Here is a 24,353-nt window from a genome sequence, read left to right as displayed (position 1 = left end):
ACTTGAAATACTTAAATAATTAATTAACTTAATTATATATATTGTAAACTAATCTAAATCTGACATGTTATAATTAATTTATAGGGACGCATAGTTCAATCAACGACATACGCACAAAAATATTATTTATTAAGCTAAGATATAAATTTAAAAAACTATATACATACAAATATAATTAAAAAAAAAAAGTTGTCTGTGACCCTCTGATGGGTTTTATTCTTGAACTGAATATTTTTTAGTGGGTATAATTTGTATTTGATAATCTTAACAAAGTGAACAATATATAATATAATGCATGTAATTAATAAAATAATTAAAAGGAAATTAAGGAATATAGGGATATGTAGCATAAGAAGGTACAAAGTTTTATAGGATTCTTGGTTTGGCTCTTATTTTTAGGTCCCGTGAACTTGTAGTGATTGTGGCCTTGCAACCATATAGTATATGCTCTTACGTGAAAGCATGTGTGAAGTTTGGAGGAAAAAAAATGAAATTTAGTTGCCAATATATCATTTGCATTTATTATTATAATAATATATAGTAATGAATTTCGTTGTCATAGAATAAAATTTTAGTCTTTAAACCAAAAAAAAAAAAAAAGAAGAGTATTTTGCTCTTCATTGGTATTGTAAACCACTACAAGAATTAAAAAAATTTTCCAAACTTTAAAACGTCGGAAAAGGCCTACAAAATGTCGGGAATGATTTTTCTAGACGATAAATATTCATCGAAAAAAATGTCGATAAAAGTGCGTTGGAAAGCACATTGCCGATGTTTTTCTAAAAACCATCGGTAGAGCTAAACTTTAAAATGTCGGTAAATGAATAGCTCTGCCGACGTTTCCAAAACGTCGGAAGAACTTTGCATTTGCCAACGTTTTAAAAATGTTGGCAAAAGCATAGAGTTGGCCAAATATATGAGATGTGTTTCAAATACCTGTACTAACGTGTTATGTGAAAGCTGTTAGGACCAAAATTATACATTCTAACCTTTTATGTTAAAAGATAAAAGAGGCGGTTTTAACGAAAGTTTATAGTAGATATGAGCTACTCGTCTGCCAGTTGGTTAATTTTTAGATGATATCAGAATCCAATAAGTTCAAACGAGCGCAACTCCAAAAAATGGAATTCAATCGAGATCAATGAGCCAAAAGAACTACGATCTTAAGGGAATAGACATGAACTACTTATTTTATTGTCAATTAGATTTTGAGAAGGAACCAATGAATATTAATATTTTATAGAAATTTAGGAGGGAAAATGAAGAGAAAACTTTACCATCTTAATTTTTTATATCATTTTTTTAATCTAAATAGACCAATAGGGGAGTCTTCTTCCTTCTTTGCTTCGTCCTTGTTGACATTGGTTGCATACTAAATTAAGTTTTATAAAGGTGAGTATAGATTAGTTGGTTAAGAAAATAATTGTTGGATTTGTAAGGAGGATGCAAACAAAGTTGCACATTGATTAAGGAAGAGCATAATCATAATATATAGACGACCATAATTATCTTTATTGTAAAGAAAGTCTAAACTCCTTTTTAAGTTCTCCAAGGCGAGAGCACAAATTCAAATAATGAGTAAATGGTGAGAATTAAATGAAAATTTACCCGAATCTTTTTTTATTTTTAAGAAAAATTAGGACCAAGTTAGACACTGTAAACATGCACCAAAATTAGAATAAATTGAAGAGTATACAACAAAAATATAATTAAAACTAAATAAATTATTAATGAGATTCCTTTTGTGTTATTGTAATATCTGATAATGTACAAATGGAGTGTTTTGATTGGAGGTGTTTTTGGGCATAGTCTTATCTCCGGTGAGAATAGAGCAGCTCGCCCTGATTTGGATGGGAAGTGACAGCAAGAGAGAGAGAGTAAGAGAGAGAAAGACTAATGATAAAAATCTGAATCACAAGCACTGAGGCTTCACGAGAAGGCATAAGAGAAGCCTTTGGGTCCCACACTGAATGATTGTTCAATATAAAATCTAAGATTCCAAATATTAAAAAAAAAAAATTACAATTACCATCATAATTTTACTTTCAATAAATAAATAATTAATTAAACCAATTAGACTTCACCGATTAAATTATCACTAGTGGAAAAAGTCCTGTAGACTTGAGCATATCTCACTATCGAAAAGTTGAAGATTCAAATTTTCATTCCTAAGTAACATTGTAACTTAAAAGAAAAAAATTTGATTAACTACTAACTTATTTGATCATCCATTGAATCCCTGCTATAAATTAATAGCTATTAACTATTTTCTACAAAATAAAAAGTCGCCAAGGCTCACTGTTTTACTGGTTGGAGGTTTGTATCTCCCCATTTCTTTTGAACTAACAAATAAAATTAGCAAATTTAATTATTGAAAAGAGTAATTACCTATTATTTCAAATTTGAATACTGATAAGAGATACATTTAGATAGATGATCATTCTCTATAGAAAAAGAGAGTGATGTAATGTCAACCAAACAAGACGGTAGAAATTATAAAGTGGGAGAAAAGAGATGGCAGAAAGTGAAAGAAAATGAGAGGAGGGTGTTTCCGTAAATGACACAAAATCATGTAGGTTTAAGAAATTATTTTTGCATTATAAGACATGTACTATTTAAGATTATTTGAGACTTGTGTATTTAAAATTGTGTTTCAAAAGGAAAAGTCAAGAATTTGGAGTAAATAATGAATTTATAACCATAGGATAGTTTTTCAAATAAATAATGTTACCGGGAGAAAGAGAAGATACAACATAGCAAGAGAGGGTCGGATAAAAGAGCCAAGAGAAGGGATAAACCAGAAAGGGGGGTCGGTACTCGACGACCCAAGTCAGCCCCCCAACCGACTAGTGGTTGGCGCCAAAACCTTCTCGACGTCGAGCAGTTCTCGACCCCCCGATAATCCGACTCGACCGCGATGCATGCCCGCTTGAACCCATCGTGTCCCGAATCTTGATCCGATAACAGGTCCATAACAAGATACACGAGCCCAGATAATCAAATTTCCTAGATGTATGAGGATTCGAATTCCACAATCTCTACAGGATTCAATTTCTATTAATAAGTCAACCTTAAAGGTATGCTTACAATACCCTACACTTTATACTCAATCATTGTAATCCCGATTTAAGCATCGGAGTCTGTGTGACAACAGTCACATTGGTCTTAGTACTATTTTGTTTTATAGGTCTCGTTGATCCTTTTATTCTCGAAGAAGATTGGTGCAAATACTAGGGAAATCCTAGAAAACCAAATTTCTCCGTCAAATAAGATTTAAGATTTAGAGTTTTTATTTATCATTAAGACATATGGCCAAGAGAACATGGCTTGATCGAGCGGTGCAAAATGTATGGAGTAGAGACAAAGAAGAGAGAGTCAACGGCGAATGATGGTTTTCAGGAGCACGCTGATATTTATTATTTATTATTTACTATTTATCAAAAAATATAATAAAATTAATTAAAAAACAAAGCCATCATATTTTTTTATTTGTCAGAAAATTTTTGTTCTTAATTTTCACGGTGTTCTACATGCATGCTCGTGAGAGTGACCTGTCAGGGAAGCCGTACTTGACCCGACAAATCCACGTGTCATTATGTAAGTGGTCTGTGAGGAGCAGACTCTTCCACGGTGCCTGACTCGAGAGGGAAAGGGGGCGGCATAATTCCTTTTGACACTTGGTCACGTGGGCCCGTCACTTTAGCCAATCCGCTGATCGTACGGCTGTGTTTTTTTCCTCCTCTTCCCAATTTTCCTTTTTAAATATTATATGGCTAAAATTATTTCGTGTTCAAATCATTTTCGATCACAATTTGACCCATAAATTATGTTAATTTTGAAATTTCTCAAAAGAAAATTAAAGATATTAATTTGAAATTTCTTCCTCCTATTTGAGATTCTCAAAAAAAGTTTTAATCAAATTAATTTTTTTTCTAATATTTATGGGCAGCTCATGTATTACATTTTTTAAAATTGTAGCACTAATTTCTAAATTTAATTATGTTAAAGTTGCGAATTCGAGCAAGTTTAGTATATAAGGTAAACAGTTCAATGATCTTCCACCCCTATAATTGTTGAACTGAAAAAAAATTGTTAAAGTTTAGTGTTCTATAAAGTTGGCCAACAAATATTGACATGACATTCTATCTGGTAAAACTTATCAATGAATTTGATAAACTTAAATGAATGAGATGGTATAACTAAGGTTCGATTATAAAAAAAATATATTATTTACTAATTCTATTTTAGGCAACAAAATTAGAGTTGGATTAGATTTGTAACAGGTGGATGAATGAATTTGATCGCTTAAAATCACAATATAATTATTGGGTTGTCCTTTTTTTAATCAAAATTTCATATTCGTCTTATCGGAGGTTAGATGTTTCAGTTTGCCCAGAACTTATCAAATTAAGTTATAAACTTAAAGATATAATGCAAAGTAAACCTAAGAAATTCCAGTTTTTTTCCAAAAGAAAATAGTTTAATAGAAACATATGTACATATCTATATATACATACTTATATATATAAAAAAAATTAAAGGTAAAAAATTCAAGTTTTGTCAAATCAGTATCCCATGGTGGATTTATTATTATTATAATTATTATTTTTTCTATCCTTCCAAAATAATAGGGAGACAGGTGGGTCTTATTTGGTTTGAGTTTTTCCTTTCCCTAATAAATAAATTTATTTTCAACCAAAATCACAAGGTTAGTGATAAAAAGTGCGTACTTACTACAAATCATAATCTTCAAAGGGGAAATCATTCAAGCTTTTCTAATTAATTTCTGGACCTATAATTTTTTACAATAATATTTATAAATTAAATCGTGTTAATTTTTTTTAGTATGTCCATGGCCGAAATGGTGTTAGTTTCAAATTACAACCCACTTAATTTTACTCGTAGACTTATTCAAATAATCATCCTCCATTTCGTGTTCTAGAAAAGAATATCAATACCTCTTCAACCATTTACTTAAATAATTTCAATATTATAATTTTTAATAGGAGTGACGGTAAGAAATTTTAACTTTTATCTTTTACTCAATTTCTCAATTTAGAGTTCCTTGATCTCGTTTTTTTTAAACTCATATCAGAATAAATTAAGAAGTCCAGCCAACTAGGAGTGATAAAACTCCACTCTTCCATCCATTTGTAATCTATCGCGCGTTCCTCGATCTCATTATCTCGTAATTAAAAAAGTGATTCATGGTTATTAATTAATATTCCTAATTGAAAAGAAAAATTCAGTTTATGGAAATTACTAAAATATCAATAGAGTTGTAATATATATTCAACTCTTTACGAAACTTTTTTAATATAATGGTTTTTAATAAGAGTGACAACGAGTAGGAACGAAAACAAATTCTTCATTTTGAATCGAAATTATGTATAATGTCTTCACTACATCCTCATAGTAAAAAGAAGAAACGATTCATAGTTATTAATATTCCTAATAAAGAAAAAAAAAACATGATTATGAATTTAGAGTAATGTTTGGCAACCCATTTAGCACTGTCCACTTTATGGTTACCGTATTCCAATTTGTAGTACAAACCTTTTGGTCTCCCTAATTTGGACCTTGGTGTTATTGGGCTTTGGCCCACGTAGCACATCATTCCCACCATGGGCATTTTACAGTTCACTACACATCAATCACATATTAGACATAAACTAAATATATAATTATGTTATTTTTCAATTTCCTAATGTTTTGATATCTCATAATTAAGATTTAGTTATTTTTCAATTAAATATGTAGTCAAAATTCACATGACATTAAATAATAGAGATGGAATTGATACTTTTTTTTAGAACAATGGTGAAGATTCGAACTTTCGATTTCTTGATCAAAGATAGGTACTTTAACAAATTTAATTCATGATGGATTTGAAACTTTTAAATGAACATATTTTTGGTGAAATGAAAAGAGATATTTCATTTCCCATGAAAAATTATGTATGGTTGATAGCAAGGAATAACGTTGGTCTTTATGCTTTTAACAACGGAACAGAGAGTGTCACAATCTCTAAACTCACTGCTTGGAGTTTGAACAAAGCTCATATTAGTTGAACTGACAGCCAAATAGTGGGAAGGAAATGAGGAAGAGGACATTTTTAACCCCTCTTTTTCCTCATTTTTGTTGTATATTTGAATAAGCCAACTATCAAATAAATAAAATTTTAGTTCTGTCTTCGGAGTGATTGCGGAATTTGTTCTGCTTCTCTATCATTCAAATGAATGCGATGGTATAACTAAGGTTGGATTAAATATATATATATATATATATATATATATATATATATATATTATTTGTTAATTCTGTTTTAGGCAACAAAACTAGGGTTGAATTAGATTTACCACAGGTGGATGTGGATGAATTGGATTGAGTTGAAATTATAGCTACAATGCAATTATTTGGTTGTCCTTCTAATTTATCAAAATTTCATATTCGTCTTATCGGATGTTTTTGTTCCGCTTCTTAACTAGGGTTGTCGTCACACACTTATACATCTATTTAGAATTTTTACTAAATTTTTGTTTTTTTTTGGGTTCGCCCGTAAGTGGTAAATTGAAAAACAGCCAAAATTTTATGTGTTGGTGTCATTATTTCGCTTTCCATCTTTCAATTCACACCTTTCTTGAGTTCAACTTAAAATATTAAAATTTTCTTAACTTCATCAAAAAGGTTTGCATGATATTCTACCATGTCAAATTTATAATTGAATTCAATGGATTTAAATGATGAGATTGTATGATTAGAATTAGATTAGATTTGGAACGGGATGGATTAAATTGGATAGATTCTTGATGCAATGTAATTATTAGTTTTTCCTTCTTTATCAAAATTTCAAATTCCTCCCCATGGGATGTTAGATCCTTCGTTTTGTCTAAATCTTATCTAATACAGTTTTATATTGTTAAAAGATAGAAACTTAAATATAATACAAGTCTAGAAATGTAATTGAAACTTTTTGAAATTCAATTACTAAATTAACGTAATAATCAAATTAAAACAACATATTTATAATTTGGTTTTCAAAAAAAAAAATAGTTTAATAGACAAAAAAAAATAAATGTAAGAAATTCAAGTGTTGTCAAATCAGTATCCCATCATGATTTATTATTATCGCTATTTCGTGTCCTTCAAATAATAGAGAGATGTCTGGGTCTTATTTAGCTAAGAGTTTTCTTTTTCCCGCTGAATAAACGGTTAAATAACACTTTTAGTCCCTCTACTTTTGTTTTTTACTAAACTAACAATTTAGTCCCTTAATTTTAGTTTATAATGATTAAGTCTTCATACTTTCAAATTGATAACAGTTTAGTCCATAAACTTTAATAAGTAATAATTTAGTCATTGTAATTTAAAGTTGGTAACGATTTAGTCCTTATTGTGAAATTTTTTTTTTGTTAAGTTTCTTGTATGTATAGATTGATAAACTAAAGATGGACCAAATATGTTTATGAATTAAAAAGATTAAATTGCTATATAATAAAATTTAACACTTAATTTTAATAAAAAATTTTACGATAGGGAGTAAATTGTTACAAATTTTAAACTACACGGACTAGATCGTTACAAGTTAAAGTTCAGTGACTAAATTGTTTTTTTAGGTAAAGTGTAGGGACTAAAACGTTACCAACTGAAGTTCAGAGACTAAATTGTTACTTAAGTGAAAGTACATGGACCAAATGTGCTTTTTAACCTAAATAAATTTATTTTCAAACAAAAATTACAAAGGTAGTGATAAAACTGATCTTACTACAAATCCTAATCTTCAAAGAGGGCAATCATCCCAAGGTTTTCTAATAAAATTTTGGACCTTTGAGAAACCTTTTTCTTTTAATAGGAGTGACAACAACGAGTAGGAACCAGAACAACCTCTTATTTTGAATCTATGAGAAATGATTCAAAGTTTAAGACGTTATATCTCATGTCTTCACTACATCCTCATAAAAAAAATGATTCATACTTATTAATATTCCTAAACAAGAAAAAGAAAAAGAAAAAAAAAAACCTTGATTATGAATTTAGAGTAGTTTTTGGCAACCCAATTAGTGTTGTCCACTATATGTTTACCGTATTCCAATTAGTAGTATGAACCTTTTGGGCTCTGTAATTTGGACCTTGGTGTTATTGGGCTTTGGCCCACGTTACACATCATTTCCACCGTGGGCCTTTTACAGTTCACTGCACTACAATCATACTATTTATAACGGCCAAAACTTGGAACTCCAGTGGGCAAAACTCTTAACCAAGCCCAAGCTCAAGCCCAAGCCCTCATGTGATAATTGTTGATTTTTTTTTTAAATGAATTAGTAATAAATATTTTTTTTTCCTTTGGTACAACAGGTGGGGTAGAGGATTTAAACTCATTACTCATTAGTCAAATATATGTGCAAATTACTAAGCTAAGATCATGTTAGTAGTAATAAATAATTAATCCAAACTCACTTAAGCTTAATGACGATAATTAGAATATTAATATTAACTGCCTTATTTCTCAATTTTTTTAGTAGGAGACTTCTTTCCCAATTAATATTATAGTTGTCTATTTAATAGACGAAGATATTATTATCAAATTGAAAGTTTACTTGATCCAAGATGAGAAATGATTAGAATTCAAGTCACAAATGAACACTTTTTTAGTGGTGGTAAAATAACCTTGATAGCTAGCCAACTACAAACATCAATTATAGCTCTCTAAATATTTCACCAACGAGATCAAAAAAAGATTTATGAAACTTTAAGATCATATAAATATTATAATTTAGAAATCTCGAAAGCAAAGAAATTCCTATCAAATAATGTTCGCTTAGGACTCATTCATTCTTACTCATAGAATGAATATATAGTTGAAATTGAAAATCATCTTCTTGGACTTTTTCATGAATTAAAGATTTAAAATTTATCGACTTTAAAAAGAGGGGAAAAAATGTCTAACAACACCCTCTCATTCTTTATTACAATTTGAAGATTTTAAATACCTAATTAAATGAAATCTCATCACAAACATCGACTAATATAATAAGAATTAGGAGTTATTTTGTTTCACGATAAAGTTATGGTTAGAATATTATTAATTCATCTTATGTATTAAATTAATCAATATTACTTGAATATATTAACTTTTTTCGACCAATTTGAATCTGACACAAAGTTTTAAGACATGTATCTTTGACAAAAGGTCGTGAGTTCGAACAACTTTGCTTTTCCTATTCTTGAATCGAGCCCATCGACTTAACTAATGTAACTTTCTCTATAAGTAGTTGGTTCAGATTCATGTCTTTATCATCTTCTAAATCAAGACATAAAGATATATTAGACCTAGAATTTTCAGATAATTCAATTGAATTCTTTCGTAGAATGTTTTTTTTTTTTGAGCACATCTTTCGTAGAATGTTAGTAGTCAAGAATGGTGTAAAATTAGATTTCAACTTTCACCTACCTACATGTTGTTATGAATGATAACTCCCCCATAAATCAAAATTAATTAGAAATTTGACTTACTTCATCTCTCCATCTTTTATCATTTTTAACCCCTTAAATGAAAACAAAATGATAAGATTAAGCCAAATTTATTAAGAGAAGTCATATTTTCTCTTATATCTACAAATCAACTATAAATGTTTTTCGATAACAAAGACACATCTAAGCATAGAATCATTGAGCCAACTTGAATATAGTACTAACTGAGGTACTTATTTTCGGCCATAAAAATTGCGAGTTCAAATCCTCATTTCGACTATTAAAAAAAAACATAAAGAATGCGGGTGTACAACACACACATCCTAGTTTTGTCAAAACACATCATTTGTTCAAGCTGTCTCCATCTTCATATTGGACAGCAATTTGGTTAAGACCAGAAAAATCAAAACAATGCGTGGATTTGTAATACTCCACCTGTACAATCTAACAAATCTCTTAAAATGAAATGTCTTCAAATTTGACTTCACATTTATTTTTTCAATTTGACTTATCAAATCCGACCCACCGTTTCTATTTCTTATTTTCTTTTTCCTCTAAAAATAGCCAATCAGAAGTCAGAACCAAACTTTTTGAAGTATAAATTGGTAGTTGGGCCAAACCCAGTTCATCTCCAGAAGTTGCCTCTCCAATGGCTTCCTTTTCTCTCTGGTTCTTCTCCTTCCTCTCTGTTTTCCTCTGCCATGGCGTTTTCAAGCTTGAAGCTTCCCACCATGTTTACAGAGCTCAAACCTCTGCCTCTGTTCCTCCAGATCATCAACAACCTTACAGAACTTCCTACCATTTTCAGCCTCCCAAGAATTGGATGAATGGTTCTGATTCACTTTCTTTCATCTTCAATTTCCTTCTTCTGCTTTTGGGTTTTCTTCTTCTTCTAAAAGTTTGCAACTTTTTTCCTTGACATGTGATTTGGCAATGGATTGGATTGGGAAAAAAACGCAGATCCAAATGGTTAGTTCTCTTAGAAATCAACTTTTTGAAGCATTTTGAGAAATTGGAAGCTAAAATTTTGAAGTGATTTCTGGAATTTTCAGGTCCAATGATATACAAAGGAATTTACCATCTGTTTTACCAATACAACCCAAAAGGAGCAGTGTGGGGGAACATAGTGTGGGCCCACTCCACATCAACGGACCTGATCAACTGGGTGCCCCACCAGCACGCCATCTTCCCATCCCAGCCGTCGGATATCAACGGCTGCTGGTCGGGCTCCGCCACCATCTTGCCGGGAAACAAACCGGCGATGCTGTACACGGGAATCAACCCACAGAACCACCAAGTTCAAAACTTGGCCGTCCCCAAAAATCTCTCCGACCCATTTCTCATAGAATGGGTGAAATCCCCAAAAAACCCTCTTATGGCCCCCACCCCACAGAACAACATCAACTCTAGCTCCTTCCGGGACCCCACCACGGCCTGGCTCGGTCGGGACCGTCAATGGCGAGTCGTCATCGGAAGCAAAATCAACGCCCGTGGACTCGCCATTATGTACCGGAGCAAGGACTTCATCCAATGGGATCAGGTCACATTAAACTTCCATTAAACCTACGTCCTTATATTTGAATAAATGCTAGATTTTTTATGATAAGTTACAGCATTTTTAATCTTTTAATTGTATTCTTGACACAGGTGAACAACCCGCTTCATTATGCCGATGACACTGGAATGTGGGAGTGTCCGGATTTCTTCCCGGTGGCAAAGAACAGTAGGGTCGGAGTTGACACGTCGGTAAATGGACCACGAGTGAAGCACGTGCTGAAGGTGAGCTTGGACGACACGAAGCACGACCATTACACCGTAGGGACATATAACGTGAAAAAGGATGTGTATGTCCCAGATAAAGGATCGGTAGAAGGTTACGCTGGATTGAGATACGATTATGGGAAATGTTATGCATCAAAAACTTTCTTTGACAGCGAGAAGAAAAGGAGAGTTTTGTGGGGTTGGGTGAATGAATCTTCAAGTGTTGATGATGATAAGAAGAAGGGATGGTCTGGCGTCCAGGTAAGAAGTCAATGATTTCAACTCCACATTTTCAGCTTTAAAAGAATATATAAAAAGAAAAGTCTTGGTCTGCCGACATCAAAGTTTCTTAGTAGACCCAACAAGCGTGTGGGTTTGATGAGAGGAATTTGACATCCAATTTACAGGCAATTCCAAGGAGTATTTGGCTTGATGCATCGGGAAAGCAACTAGTTCAATGGCCAATAGTGGAAATCCAAAAGCTGAGAAAGGACAAAGTTAAGTTGATAAATAAAGTGTTGAAGAAAGGGTCCGTGATTGAAGTGAAGGGTGTAACAGCAGCACAGGTGATCAAAATTAGTCTCTATTTTATTTATATTATATTTTCCATTAAAAAGATGACCATTAAGCTGTTTTGGGTTTGGTTTGTACAGGTAGATGTTGAGGTTTCTTTTAAAGTAAAAAACTTTAAGAAAGCCCAAGTGCTAAAACCTGAATGGAAAGATCCTCAATTGCTTTGTGCCCAAAAGGGAGCAGCAAAAGAGAGTGGAGTAGGGCCATTTGGACTTCTGCTTTTGGCTTCAAAGGACTTGAAAGAGTACACTTCTGTGTTCTTTAAAGTATTCAAACGCGAGGGCAAGTATGTTGTGCTTATGTGTAGCGACCAAAGCAGGTACTCTCCACTCTTTGTGGCTAAATATATGTTTTAGTTCTCATTAAAGTGTAATGTCATCTAAGTTTATTATCAGTTAACTTAAACGATGATCGTACTTGAACTCTGTGATCAGGTCTTCTCTAAATTCAAATAATGATAAGACAACATATGGAGCATTTGTGGACATGGACCCAGTTCGTGAAAATCTTTCACTAAGAAGCTTGGTGAGATTTTTCTCCACGCATGCATACATTTGCATTTTTTTAACATTCCACTTTACTTTTAATCATATAATAAATGTCTTAGGCTGAACACATGGAATTTAATAACAAATACCAAAATGAAATTCGGAAAAAGAAAAAAACAAAGAAACAAAATCAACCTCACTTGGTCACCATTTACTGATATGGCAAGCTTTTGTTGGTAAAAAATTTGAAATTTTCACAGATTGATCACTCCATTGTTGAGAGTTTTGGAGTTAAAGGGAAGGCTTGCATCACAGCCAGAGTTTACCCAACATTAGCCATTGGAGAAAACGTTGGTCTCTATGCTTTTAACAATGCGACAGAGGGTGTCACCATCTCGAAACTCACTGCTTGGAGTTTGAACAAAGCTCATATTAATTGAACCAACGGCCAAAAAATGGGAAGGAAATGAGGGGATGAGATTTTTAACCCTTTTTTTCCCTCATTTTTATTGTGTATTTGAATAAGCCATCTGGCAAATAAACAAAAGAGAATCTATTCTAATTTTGTCTTTGCTGTGATTTGCAGAATTTGTTTGCTTTTCATCATTCAAATTCACGTGCATAGGTTATGTAATCCATGTGATTACTCTTGCCTTTTTTAATCCTTTTTTCATTGATTTCATGTGCTCAAGTTTCCTTTTTGTTTTCTTATAAAGATAATAACACATTAAAATAATGAAACTGAAACGGGCATCATTACTAACTCATAGTTTAATAGTTGAAGACATCAATAATCTAAAAGCCAATGGTTCAAATTCTCGTTCTCACCTTTGTAATACTATGTTCTCAAACAAAAATGAAAAAGGAGGGTGATTCTTATTTGAAGCCAGGTCTACACACTCATTGATTGTGTTCATTTGGCAATATCAAATCACAAAATAAGAAGGGGGATTTGAGCTTTCGATATTTTTGAAGAGATATGTTCATCATTTCATTTAATCAATCAAATTGTTTCTTGTCCAAAAAAAAAAAGAAAAAAAGAGAGAAATAAAAGATTGTCGACAACTATATTACATGCAACAAGCTAAAACTGCACTGCTACTAAGATGAAACTTGTGCCCGCGTTTAAAGAACGTCCTGGAAAAGTTTGTTCAATACCAATATGGATGATATCTTTCAGGCATTGAACCACCATTTCCTTGATATCCTTTGCCAAATCCATTGGCTCCGTATCCAACTGTACAACCATAGCCATTCGGGATGCCGTAACCGTTCATTCCATATCTAGCATTCGTATACATGGCTCCACCATAACCGAAACCGTATCCACCGTAGAAACTGGCATAGTTTCCACCGAACCCGCCATAGGGAGTAGTATATACATCATACCCACCAAGAGCTCTGTCCATTTTACCATCATATACACCTCCAGATCTATACCTGTCAAATCCTGCAGAATTCTTTGCAGTATTACTACTGAAATCATTAGTACCTCTCTTTGGTACAGCCTTCTTGATTTCCACCTGCATATTTTCATGTTGGAGTGCAGCATTTCTGTAAACGACTTCTAAAAGATTTTTCATACAAGCAAAACCAGAATAGATTCAATGCGTTACTCAGATTTGTCACATACCTGCTTGCCTCCAAGCTCATGTATTCTACCTCCTGCAAAAATATTTTCAACGGCATCTTCGTTCTCAAATGTGATAAATCCAAATCCTCTAGACCGCCTGGTTTGATAATCTATCATGATTTGGTGTTCAATAATACATCCAAAAGAAGAGAAGTAATCCTTAAACCCATCTGCAATGTTTATGAAACATCCAAACAGAGAATCTTTCATTAAATTTTAGTTCTGAAATAAAAGAAATCAATGGATAGAAATGTGTCAAGTTCTACCATACCTTCAGTCAAACAAGGTGGTATTCCACCAACAAATATTTTCTTTGTTCTTGATACCAATTTATCATTCATATCAGCCCTAGGAACTGTCCTCTTCACTTCCACCTAATAGTGATATAAAAATATTCCATAATCCATCCAGATTACAAGTTTAGAATTACAAAAATATAACTAATATTTTATTTTGTTACCGCTCTGCCATCTATAACGTGCTCCTTCCTCAGAACCATGTCAGCAATAGCAGGATCAGAGAATGTTACAAAGCCAAACCCGCGTGGCCTTCCAGTGTGTTTGTCCATCATTATGACTGAATCTGCTATGTCCCCATACTTGCCAAAGTATTCACTAAAGGTCTCTGAATACCAAATAATAATAAATAAATTTGTCAAGACATGTATGGCAGGATGGTGACAATCTTAACAACATGGAAACAATAACATATTAGCACAATAACAATATGACAAAAAGAAAGATCAAAATTTTCTTTTCATCACGAAGCCAGGGAGATGGGGCCATTGAACTCGTGAAATCGCTCTTTAACCTAACTAATCTTTTGCCAGGAGAAAAAGGCCAAATTTACATCATTACACAAATGAGCACAAATCCAATAATTTAGGAATCAAAAATTGGCATGATGCCTGTAACAAAGTAATCAAAATGCATAGTCAACCTAGGCATAGCTCAGTGGTTAAGACACCTATACCCTCTCCTAATGGTTCAATTTCCTGCCCCAAATTTAAAATCGATATGCACACTAAGAAAATAAAGAAAGGAAGAGAACTCTATACTGGTAACTGAAAACCAGACACTGAAATACATAAAGAAAAACTAGTATAGGAACAATGTTAGGATCATTTCCAATTCTCAGAGGCTCCATGATCCAATTATATTCAGAAAATACCTAAATTACGAGGAACGTGCGCTCTCAAAGAGCAATCTACTAGAAAGATATGAGTTGAGTTGACGCTTATGAAGGTGCCTAAATATATGTTAAAGGGGACTATAACCCAGATTGAAGGATTCTTTTGGTAGTTCTGGTTCAATTAAAGTCCCCATCTTATCAAATAAAAATAACAATGTATCAAAGAATCAATGTGCCATAATATGACGACGATCAAACACATTAAACGGACAAAAATAACCCCTTATCATAGGGTACCCCCATAACGCAGCAATCAATAGCTTACTAAGTTTATATCTACCTTCAGTGGTCTCCCAAGAAACGCCTCCAACGAAAAGTTTGCTACCACATAAGAAAAAAAACAAATGTTATGCTCCAACTAAGACCGATTCCAAAACCATTTCCCCTAAAAGAATGCATATATTTACACAAATGGTAACCGCCCCGCTCCTCTACGAAAAACGGTATAAAGAAAATGAAAGAATCAAAATCTTGAACTAACCCGCTGGAAGATGAATCGTAATGACTGGTCACATGCTTTATCTCACATCCTGTGCTATCTACATTGGAGTGCCGTTCAAATTCACGCCCCAGATCGAACGGTTGCGGCTGCTCGTACTGTTCAAGAAATCCGTCGCCATTGTAAGCATTGAAGTCAGCATTAGAATGCGTCTCTTCCGCCATCCGAAACCGAGAAAAATTCTTCGCTAATTTATGAAAACTATGATCGAGCTGCGAAATAAATAGCCAACCTTTTTTCTCAACCAGACTAAAACCCTAACAGAGAGAGGGCTTAAGAAATCCTCCCGCTGAAACCAACCAAAGCTATCTTTTTCAGTTCGGATTCTCCGAATCTGAAATTCGTTATTTTCTTTCTAAATAAACGGTGTCGTATAGTTCTCGAGTCAGCAACGTGGGCTTCCGGCCCATTACGGAAGTCTTGTGATGGGCTTGTGTGATTGAATTTGAGCCCAATATTATAACAAGGATGTTTATAATTGGTTAGTACCAAAAAAAAAAAAAATTTATAATTGGTTAGAATTTAGTTCCTAAAATTTAGGATATTATTTTTTGGTCCTTCTATTTCAAATTTAAAAATTTAAAAATTTGGCACGTATGTATTTAACTGCCACGAAATGTTTGTGTAGCTGATGTAAAAAAAAAAAAAAAAAAAATTGTGTTGGAAGAAATAATAATAGTTTAACACTTTAACCCTATAATATATTGCTAATTAAGCACATTTCACCTAGTTCGGGCATAAAGTAATTTTCCACGAGATAGAGAGATTGAAATCTTAAACCATTCTTGATAGAACTTTTTTTTTAAACAACTAGATGAATTTATTTATCCACCATTTGTAATTATTTTTTAAAACCTCAGCAATTGTCAATTTTTGAATCATATAAATTAAATAGAGTTGTAATTGGAGCCAAAATGAATATAACTTGATACTTATTAGGTCCAAAACTTTCTAGCTTTATATTTTGTGATGCTATATTTTTTATTAAATAAATACACTTCAAAGACTAAAAATATAACATTTTGACTAAAAATATAACATTTTGAGTTCAACAATACAAGAGATTTTGATTTCGTCGAATATTGAAAGAAACCCTATAATTATTATCTTGATTAATTGAGTTACTTTACATGCGTGCGCTTGGTATATATTATGGACACATCCAACCATAAAGTAAGAACATGTTACATAAAAGACACCATTTTTTTTTCCAAAATAAAATTAGATCACCATTTAATACATTTTATACCTAAGTTTAGAAACATAAACTCAAATTCATATCCTGTTTGCTATCAGTATACCATCTCCCTGTCAAAATATACCTTAATTAAACACGCCACACCACACACAAAAAGAACAACAAGCCGTTGAACTAAAAAATCCAAATCTCAAACACTCCGCCGCACACGGCGGCTGTTCTTCAGCATCTCGCCCAATCTCGCCGCCCCAACGGCACTTCTTGGTACAAATCCCGGCATAATCTCCCCGAATTCTCCGAGCACGTACTGTTGCTCATCATCTCACCCGTCGCCGTCTTCCCGCAGGTGATCGGTAAATTCCTCCCGCCACAAATTCTCTGCTTCGCTTTGATCGACGCCGTGAGATGCATATAGCTCGGCTTGCTTCCGGCCTCTTCCTCATCGGCCGCCACCGCTGCTGATGAGCACGATGACGTGGAGGCAGAGTACTCGTCGCAGACAGACTCCGAGGAAGATGGAGAGGGAGAAATATGATTGGATGAAGAGGAGGGTTGTTGAGCTGAGATTCTTGTTGTGACATTGTTCCTTCTAACTCTGACACTGTCCGGAAAGTGGATGACATCTTCACTTTTGCGGTAAAACGGCGTCGTCTCGGCTGGGACAGTGTCTAATGAACTGGTTTCCCATGATTTGGCGGCCATCCACCGGTCTAGCCAGCTCCAGTCGTGGTGCCTGTAATTCTTGTCCAATTTCTTGTGTTGGGTCATCATTTGCTTGCTTGTGGTGCCTCTGTTTGGGCTGGCACATGATTTTGATCTCTGAAATTGGAAAACTTTTCAATCATCCCCCCCCATCACAACTCAAAAACATTAAAACCAGCACTCAATTTTCCAATAGATTTGAACTTTCCAAGGCTAAACACAAAACACTCTACTTGTTGGGGTGTTTTTTTCGTTGCGCTTTAATATTTCTATGTTGTTTTAGTTCAACTGAATCCCTATGATTTCAAAGGAAAGTAAAAAGTTCAAAATTTATAATCACCTTATTGTCAAACTTCTTAACAATTTGTAGCAGCAATGAGAGATTCTACTTTCAAATAATATTATTAATTACTTATCAATCAATATCGATCATAACCGAGGTTTGACATCATTTTTATTTTTGAAAACAAAAATCTCTTTTTCTGCAATCATAAACGGTGATCAGCAAAAGATGAGCGAAGACTAATGATAAGCAATAAGTTTATCAGCAGCCGCACAACACATTTAACCTCCACTGACAAAAGAAAACATGGACACATATATATCACACAAACTGTTGGTTACCTGTTGTAAAATGGAATATGCAAGAGCTCTTTCCCTTTTGGCAGCCCCATCTCTTCTCATCTGATGCTTAGTCTTCACTTCCTCCACAGTACCCATACTGTCACACCATCCTTTCTGCAAAACCAAAAAAAAAAAACCTCCGAACTTTTATAGATATCCTTGACAAGTTCGTAACAACAGAAACAAAATCAGAGAGGTTTTGTTTCAGAGAGCTTGCCTCGGCCTGCTTAATGGGATCGGCTTCTTCTTGGGCTAATTGATCTGCAGAATTAGTCACAGATCTTGCTCTCACTCTGGCCTGAACTCGGAGCAGCGCCTGCATACACCTCAGAGTCACGGCGGCCTGCTTCCTCACTTGCCGCCCCCGGAATATGGCCTGAAGTCTCACCACTGCCTTCAGTGCCCTCAAGGCTCTCCTTGCCTGCACGACACAAGCCCCAAGGAATTTTATCAAACACTTGGTGCGTGAAAAAAATGGCTTCTTTAAAAGAGAATTTCTGAAGCTGAAGATTTCTGTCTAGATCCTTTACAGGTTTGAAGAAGATGGAAAACATCGAAGAGAAACGGAAGAAGAAAAAACGGTGGCAAAGGTTTTTCTCACCAAGAAGCCGCGAAAAGCCGTCTGGATTCGAACGGCGGCCCAATGTTGCCTCACTACCACAAAATCCTTCAACGGAGCTCGAGCCACTGCAGCCACGGCGTTAGCCAAAAGCCTCGAATCGTGCGATTCTGTTGATTCAACAAATTCCCTCTTCGAAATTTTACCAGCAGATCCGTACCCGTCAGAAGCGCTTCTCCACAACCTCCATTTCTTCTTGCTCTTCTCCTGCTGAAACAGAGAAAGTTCATTAGCCATCAGAAACGAAAAAGAGGAAAAAACAGATCCTTAATCCCAAACGGCTTACTTGCTCCGAAGCTGTAGGATGGGGCTTTTTGAGATTGATGAGAGATTTCAGCCAATTCCTCGAAGAAGCCATTAGGTTTCGCGATTACGAACTCGATCTTGTCTTCACTTTCCCAGAGAATCGAAAATGCCTTCCAGAAGCTGGTTTCAGATTACAGTACTTTGGAACTGTAAGCTATAGGAAACTCGTTAATGGCATTGGATGAGGAGACGTTGGCGGGTCTAATTAACGGAAGAGAGAGATCGGCTCCACTGAAAGAGCCGTTTGAATTTTGAAATTCGAAAAGTCGAAAGGGGTAAAGAAAAGGGAAAACGAAAGGCTGTTTTTGTAACGGTCGGATAGAGAGATCTAATAATGAATTTAAATGCTCCGCGGCGCTTAATTATAGTAATCGGGAACGAAAACGACGTCGGAATGACTTAATTTTCCAAAACTTCGAATTTGGGCCGATTATTTTGGGCTCAGTTTCTTAACATGAAATTGGGCTTTGACAAGTCGTCGTGGGCCTTGTGAGTTTTCCTTTGGACGAAACGACAAGTCGTCCGACAGCCGCAATTGTCGAACTATATCAAAAGCGTTTCCTGGGGAACTGGGAAAGGGATAGAATCGATCCCACAGAAGAGCTCGAATGGAGGAGCCAAAGACTGTGATCAAAGATTCTTCTTCAGGTATTGCTGAGCTTTTAATCTCTTTATTGTTCTTAATTCTTATCAACTTCGTTTTAGTAGCTATTTTCTTTTGTATTGATTTCTCTGATGTTATGTGCGTTTCTTCGAGATTCTACTTCTAAAATGTAATTAGTTCGAAGTTGTTGCATTAAGTGAGATGCATGTATAATCTGCTGTAATTTCCGAAGAGATGCTTTTCTATAGCAAATTATAATCAAAATGCGTGAATCACGAGCTTGTGGTTGTTTAAGGTGTTGCACCAATTGTTTTTTAGGAGAATTTTTTATCTCCGTCTGTTATAATTTGATCGATGCCGCTTGCTCTGGGAGTGTTTGGCCGATTGACATTCTATCGCTTTTTTTCCCTTGGTGAACAAACTCTTTGAGAAGGAAAAGATGCAAAAGCGCCCAATCTTTTTGAGAGAGCGAAAGAAGAGATAGAGGCTATCGTCCACTCTAATAAATCACCACGCCATCACAAAGAAACGCATGGAAGAAGTGATGATATTGACGAGACTACGCCATCCGATGAGGTAAAGGCTCCTGGAGTGTTTGGAAGAGTCAAGGAAGAGATTGAGGCCCTTGTGGGAACAATTCATCCCAAGAAGGATTCCGACAATCATTAGCTTTTTTTCAAAGCAAACAAGGGGGTTGACCATGCTCGTGCTGTAATAAGGTTTGCTTTCTTCATTGATGCTTTGTTTCTTATGCCATCTACATAGTTATTGGAAAATATCTTGTTTGAAGTCAAATTGATATGAAAATTATACTATTTCTGATCTGTCCCCTATGCTTTTTGTAGCATGTAATCCACATTGAAATACCATTAAGGTGTTGACTATTTGTATATATTTACACATATTGATTATTGAACAGCAACCAACATCTTCCTTCGTATTTTGGTTTCCTTTCTAGTTAGTTATTTCTTTTTTGATTGTGGGTGTGGAGGGTCAAAACTTCTTAGGAAATATTGGTTATGCGGATTGAGCTATGGGGATATACAGTAGTGCACATTACATTATCTTTCTGAACTGTATATTTTCTACAATAAGAATTTACAATGAAGGGTGTTACTCAGCAACATAGGCATTTGGAACTCATTTCTGTGCACATCTAGATATAGGCATCCAAGTTTCAGACATCCCATATCTAGTCTTCCCAAACCTTCATTGCAAATGCCTCCTGAAAGTGTAATACATGCACTGAAATGTGTTGATCAATTGGTATGATCAATGTTCTGTTTTCCTTATTCCGAAGTGGGCAAAAGCAGGCAAGACAAGACCTAGTTCTTATCATTTTGTATGTAGAAGTCTTAGATTGGATTGGGGAGTACTAACATCTCTGCCCCCCACCCCTTGAAGCTGCAGCAAATCTCTCATTAAATAGTTAAACGAGAATCGGGACTTAAGATCATGGTTTCCTGCCATGTGCAATGGCATTAGTTAGTTATTTGTATCCTTATCTGCGTAAGGAGCATTTTTTCAGAAAGACTGCACATTTTTCAGACTCCTAAATTGGATGGCTATCATTAGGTGTGTGAGTGAGTTAGTTTGGCTCGATTTTCCGCCTTAATTTGTCTACTCTTCATTTTCCTTTCTTATGAAGAGGATGAATCCATTGTATCTTTGAGAACTCGAATTTTGTCCTCCAAAAGTCTTAGTTGGAGTCTTTGGAGTTTGATAAACATTTCCAACTTATTGCCAACTCTTTTTAGGCGTGTTCAAAAACATTCGGAAAACATAGAAAAACCAAATAACCTAACGCAACCCCGTTGGTTTCTTTATAAATAGGATAATCTATAGTTTTATGTATCAAAACAAATGAACTCTGGCGAACTTGAGCATTGCTCAATTGGTTAAGGTACATATTTCCAACCAAGATGTTGTGAGTTCAAATCTCAACCCGATTTGAAGTATTTGCTTATGTGCTGTTTTTTTACGTTTCCTAAAATAAATTGCTCAAACCTACTCAGCCCTATTATCATAAGGTTGGGTTTTATTAGATGAACCTAAATGCTAAACAACTAGATGTATATTAAAATAATATAAAAGATGGAACAACCATAATGACTCCCAAGTCATTGGAAGTTATTGAATCATCCCCTCTCTGGAGTATTCTTGTTCAAGCCTTTCCCACTCACTATATTTACAACAAAATCTTTCCCAACTTTCCTAATTAATTACTAATATACCTTTAGTACTCTAATAATATTCGTCAATCTGGATCTAGCTCACTTGGTTAAGGCATGCATCGCGATCAAAAAGCGAATCTCATCCCGTTGTACTGAAGAAAAAATTTAGTTATATTCTTAGATCCGATCTTTGTTGGTGTCGTTGGGCTTTCTTCTTGATTCATTTTGCGAGCAAGGACATTACTAGTTGGGCCATGCTGTCTTTTCTTCTTCTTCTTCTTTTTCCTACTTTTTTTAAAGAAAGTCTCTTCTTTTACATTTATGTGAAGTGCTGCTATTGCCGTCTAAACAAGCAACAATAATATAAATTAAAGTACATTCTTGATATGGTATTTTATTTGTAAGGCTATAATCTTTTTATTAATTCTCAATGAAGTTCCATTTCTCTCAATTCGGATACTCATGTGGCTTTTTTCTTCTCTAAATATGTTGCTTGTTCCTCGAAGTTTATTTCAGTTTTTTTAATTTGATCCCTCACATTTTGCAATATGATATGAACACTCTATATTTATTTATACTTTGGGAAAAGCGTGTGTTTAGAATTCTTCTAACTTGCTCCAAAATTGGCATTGAAAACTGGAGCTGGGGAAACCGCCACACGTGGGCATTAAAGGAAAAAAGGCCTAGAAAGCCGCCAGCACTTGATCGTTCAAAAACAAGAGTGTTCCACTTCCCATTAAAATCCAAGGACTCTGCCCACACCCTGTGGGCCCCACCCTTGGAATTTTCCCGAGAAAATTCTGTACTTTTCCCACGAAAATCCTCCCATTAAGAAAAATGGATAATCATGTTGGTTTCAGGATTGGGCTGCTCTCCATTTGTGTTTCAATTCCAACTGTACCAATCTTTTTCAATAATTGAGTGGCCAATGCCAATGGCGTTGTTTGTAAATCAGATTCTTCCACCCAAACACAAACTCCAAACGCTTTCCCATTTTTAAATTTCAAACTCAAATCCGCCCTCAAAATTACGGGTTGCCAATTGACTTTTTCAATCTTTATCTATTCCATTACCTCATTTCCCAATTTTCTTAGCTTTTAAGTTTTGATATTATTTTGTCTCTATATTTTCGATCTTCGTTCTCATTTTAATATTTTCGATCATCACACACCAGAGACAGAGATGGAGAGGGGTTCCATGCAAAGTTCCATCGTGTGTCGGGATTTCATTTTTATCTTATTTTTTCCATCAAAATTTTAGTATGACACTTCAGTCACAAAATTTTTTGAAATGTATCCATAAAATTGTATTAAAAGACTTCCATCGTGTATAAATCTATGTTAAACTTTTCAAATATGGACCAAAATGGTCAAATGGTCAGATGGTCACTTTTTATGTATAAAAACTAAAATGGATGTTTTAAAATTATAGGTACTACAATTAAAAAAAGTTAAAATACATGATCAAAATGGACATTTTAAGAATACGTGGATCAAAATGAACCAAAGCTGAAAGTATAAACTTAAAAAATTAATATTTCTATGACCTAGCATCTTTTGACGTTGAATACTACTTTGTTAGGGAATCCAATTGACCTTGAAATAATAATTTGAAATGATTATTATGGTAACTCTTCATGTCTCAACTTTATTAAATGAATATTTCACCCATGAATCTAACTTAACTAATGCAACTTTAATGCTCTATTTCACATATCGATTTAATTCATATTGAACAATTTTTTTAATTAAATATTAACTTAATAACTAAATTTGTATATATGCTTAAATTATTATTAATTTGCACAATCCCATTGCGAAAGTCTATGCGAAAATGGGAGGAAGAGTGGAGAGAATATCTTGCGCATGATCAAAGGCCAAGGTATCTATACTTTGGAAATAAGCAAGGAATCTATGTAATTTTTTAATAAATAAGTAAATAAATATATTATACATTACACTTTTTTAATGCGAATTAAATAACGTGTAGGAGTGGAAATCAAACACAAGTTGAACTACGTTTTAGTGGTTGAGGTTGGTATTTAACGTAAAGAAAATGATACTTTTAAATTCATGTTGATTTCAACATCGACAATGAATAGCGATTTAACTTAATTAAAAACAACATACTGGTCGAACAAGTCGTCAAAATTGCATTCCAATTCGGTCGGCAAGCGATGTATTGTATAAGATTTACAAAATAAATATAGGGATCTAGATGCTGTGGCCTAAAAAATTTGCACCAAACAAAAAAAGTCCTCAGATTTTGAATGGAATTATCATATAATTGGACAAGTAAGGTTGAAGCAAAGCAAGACATCATCAATTTTGATGTTGAAATGGCTCCATGTCGTGTCCCCTTCAACTGTATTAAGATAAATTTTCAAAGGCTCCAGAAAATGACTATTTTTCCTTTCCATTTATCTTATGCAATTTAATCAAACAAACTTTGGAAAGGATTTGGGATCAATAAAACCTTGTTTCTATCATACATTTCCTCGTTATTGTATA

General features: G+C 34.2%; 4 protein-coding genes across 6 annotated transcripts; 2 read left to right on the top strand and 2 right to left on the bottom strand.

Annotated features, from left to right (window-relative positions):
* Positions 1–10,089: 10,089 nt before the first annotated feature.
* LOC111021302 (beta-fructofuranosidase, insoluble isoenzyme CWINV1) lies at positions 10,090–12,858 on the top strand. Its single transcript, XM_022298204.2, has 8 exons — positions 10,090–10,301; positions 10,432–10,440; positions 10,524–11,011; positions 11,119–11,493; positions 11,640–11,798; positions 11,886–12,124; positions 12,240–12,330; positions 12,554–12,858. The coding sequence occupies exons 1-8, from the start codon at positions 10,121–10,123 to the stop codon at positions 12,731–12,733; spliced, it is 1,722 nt and encodes a 573-aa protein (XP_022153896.1). The 5' UTR covers positions 10,090–10,120; the 3' UTR covers positions 12,734–12,858.
* Positions 12,859–13,257: 399 nt separating this feature from the next.
* On the bottom strand, positions 13,258–15,949 carry LOC111018368 (heterogeneous nuclear ribonucleoprotein 1). Its single transcript, XM_022294418.2, has 6 exons — positions 15,599–15,949; positions 15,398–15,438; positions 14,387–14,550; positions 14,198–14,300; positions 13,927–14,096; positions 13,258–13,816 (listed from the first exon to the last, which is right to left on the bottom strand). Exons 1-6 carry the CDS (start codon positions 15,778–15,780, stop codon positions 13,445–13,447), a joined length of 1,032 nt encoding a protein of 343 aa, XP_022150110.2. The 5' UTR covers positions 15,781–15,949; the 3' UTR covers positions 13,258–13,444.
* An 851-nt stretch (positions 15,950–16,800) lies between these two features.
* Positions 16,801–19,364, bottom strand: LOC148208822 (protein IQ-DOMAIN 6-like). Of its 2 annotated transcripts, none has more exons than XM_088117788.1 (5): positions 19,046–19,364; positions 18,742–18,969; positions 18,358–18,561; positions 18,141–18,254; positions 16,801–17,633 (listed from the first exon to the last, which is right to left on the bottom strand). In XM_088117788.1, the coding sequence occupies exons 1-5, from the start codon at positions 19,115–19,117 to the stop codon at positions 17,037–17,039; spliced, it is 1,215 nt and encodes a 404-aa protein (XP_087973914.1). In that variant the 5' UTR covers positions 19,118–19,364; the 3' UTR covers positions 16,801–17,036. The 2 variants fall into 2 exon arrangements, with proteins under 2 accessions (XP_087973914.1, XP_087973915.1); XM_088117789.1 differs by having other exon boundaries at positions 18,742–18,966.
* Positions 19,365–19,574: 210 nt separating this feature from the next.
* LOC111014044 (uncharacterized) lies at positions 19,575–20,609 on the top strand. Of its 2 annotated transcripts, none has more exons than XM_022288656.2 (2): positions 19,575–19,713; positions 20,103–20,609. In XM_022288656.2, the coding sequence occupies exons 1-2, from the start codon at positions 19,674–19,676 to the stop codon at positions 20,336–20,338; spliced, it is 276 nt and encodes a 91-aa protein (XP_022144348.1). In that variant the 5' UTR covers positions 19,575–19,673; the 3' UTR covers positions 20,339–20,609. The 2 variants fall into 2 exon arrangements, with proteins under 2 accessions (XP_022144348.1, XP_022144340.1); XM_022288648.2 differs by having other exon boundaries at positions 19,601–19,713; positions 20,100–20,609.
* Positions 20,610–24,353: the final 3,744 nt, after the last annotated feature.

Source organism: Momordica charantia (genome assembly GCF_013281855.1).
Source record: "Momordica charantia cultivar OHB3-1 chromosome 9 unlocalized genomic scaffold, Mcharantia_2.0 BLBB01000009.1, whole genome shotgun sequence".
In the NCBI taxonomy this organism is placed as follows: Eukaryota; Viridiplantae; Streptophyta; class Magnoliopsida; order Cucurbitales; family Cucurbitaceae; genus Momordica; species Momordica charantia.
Note: the sequence above shows the minus strand (reverse complement) of the source record. Positions and strands in the feature narration are given on the sequence as shown.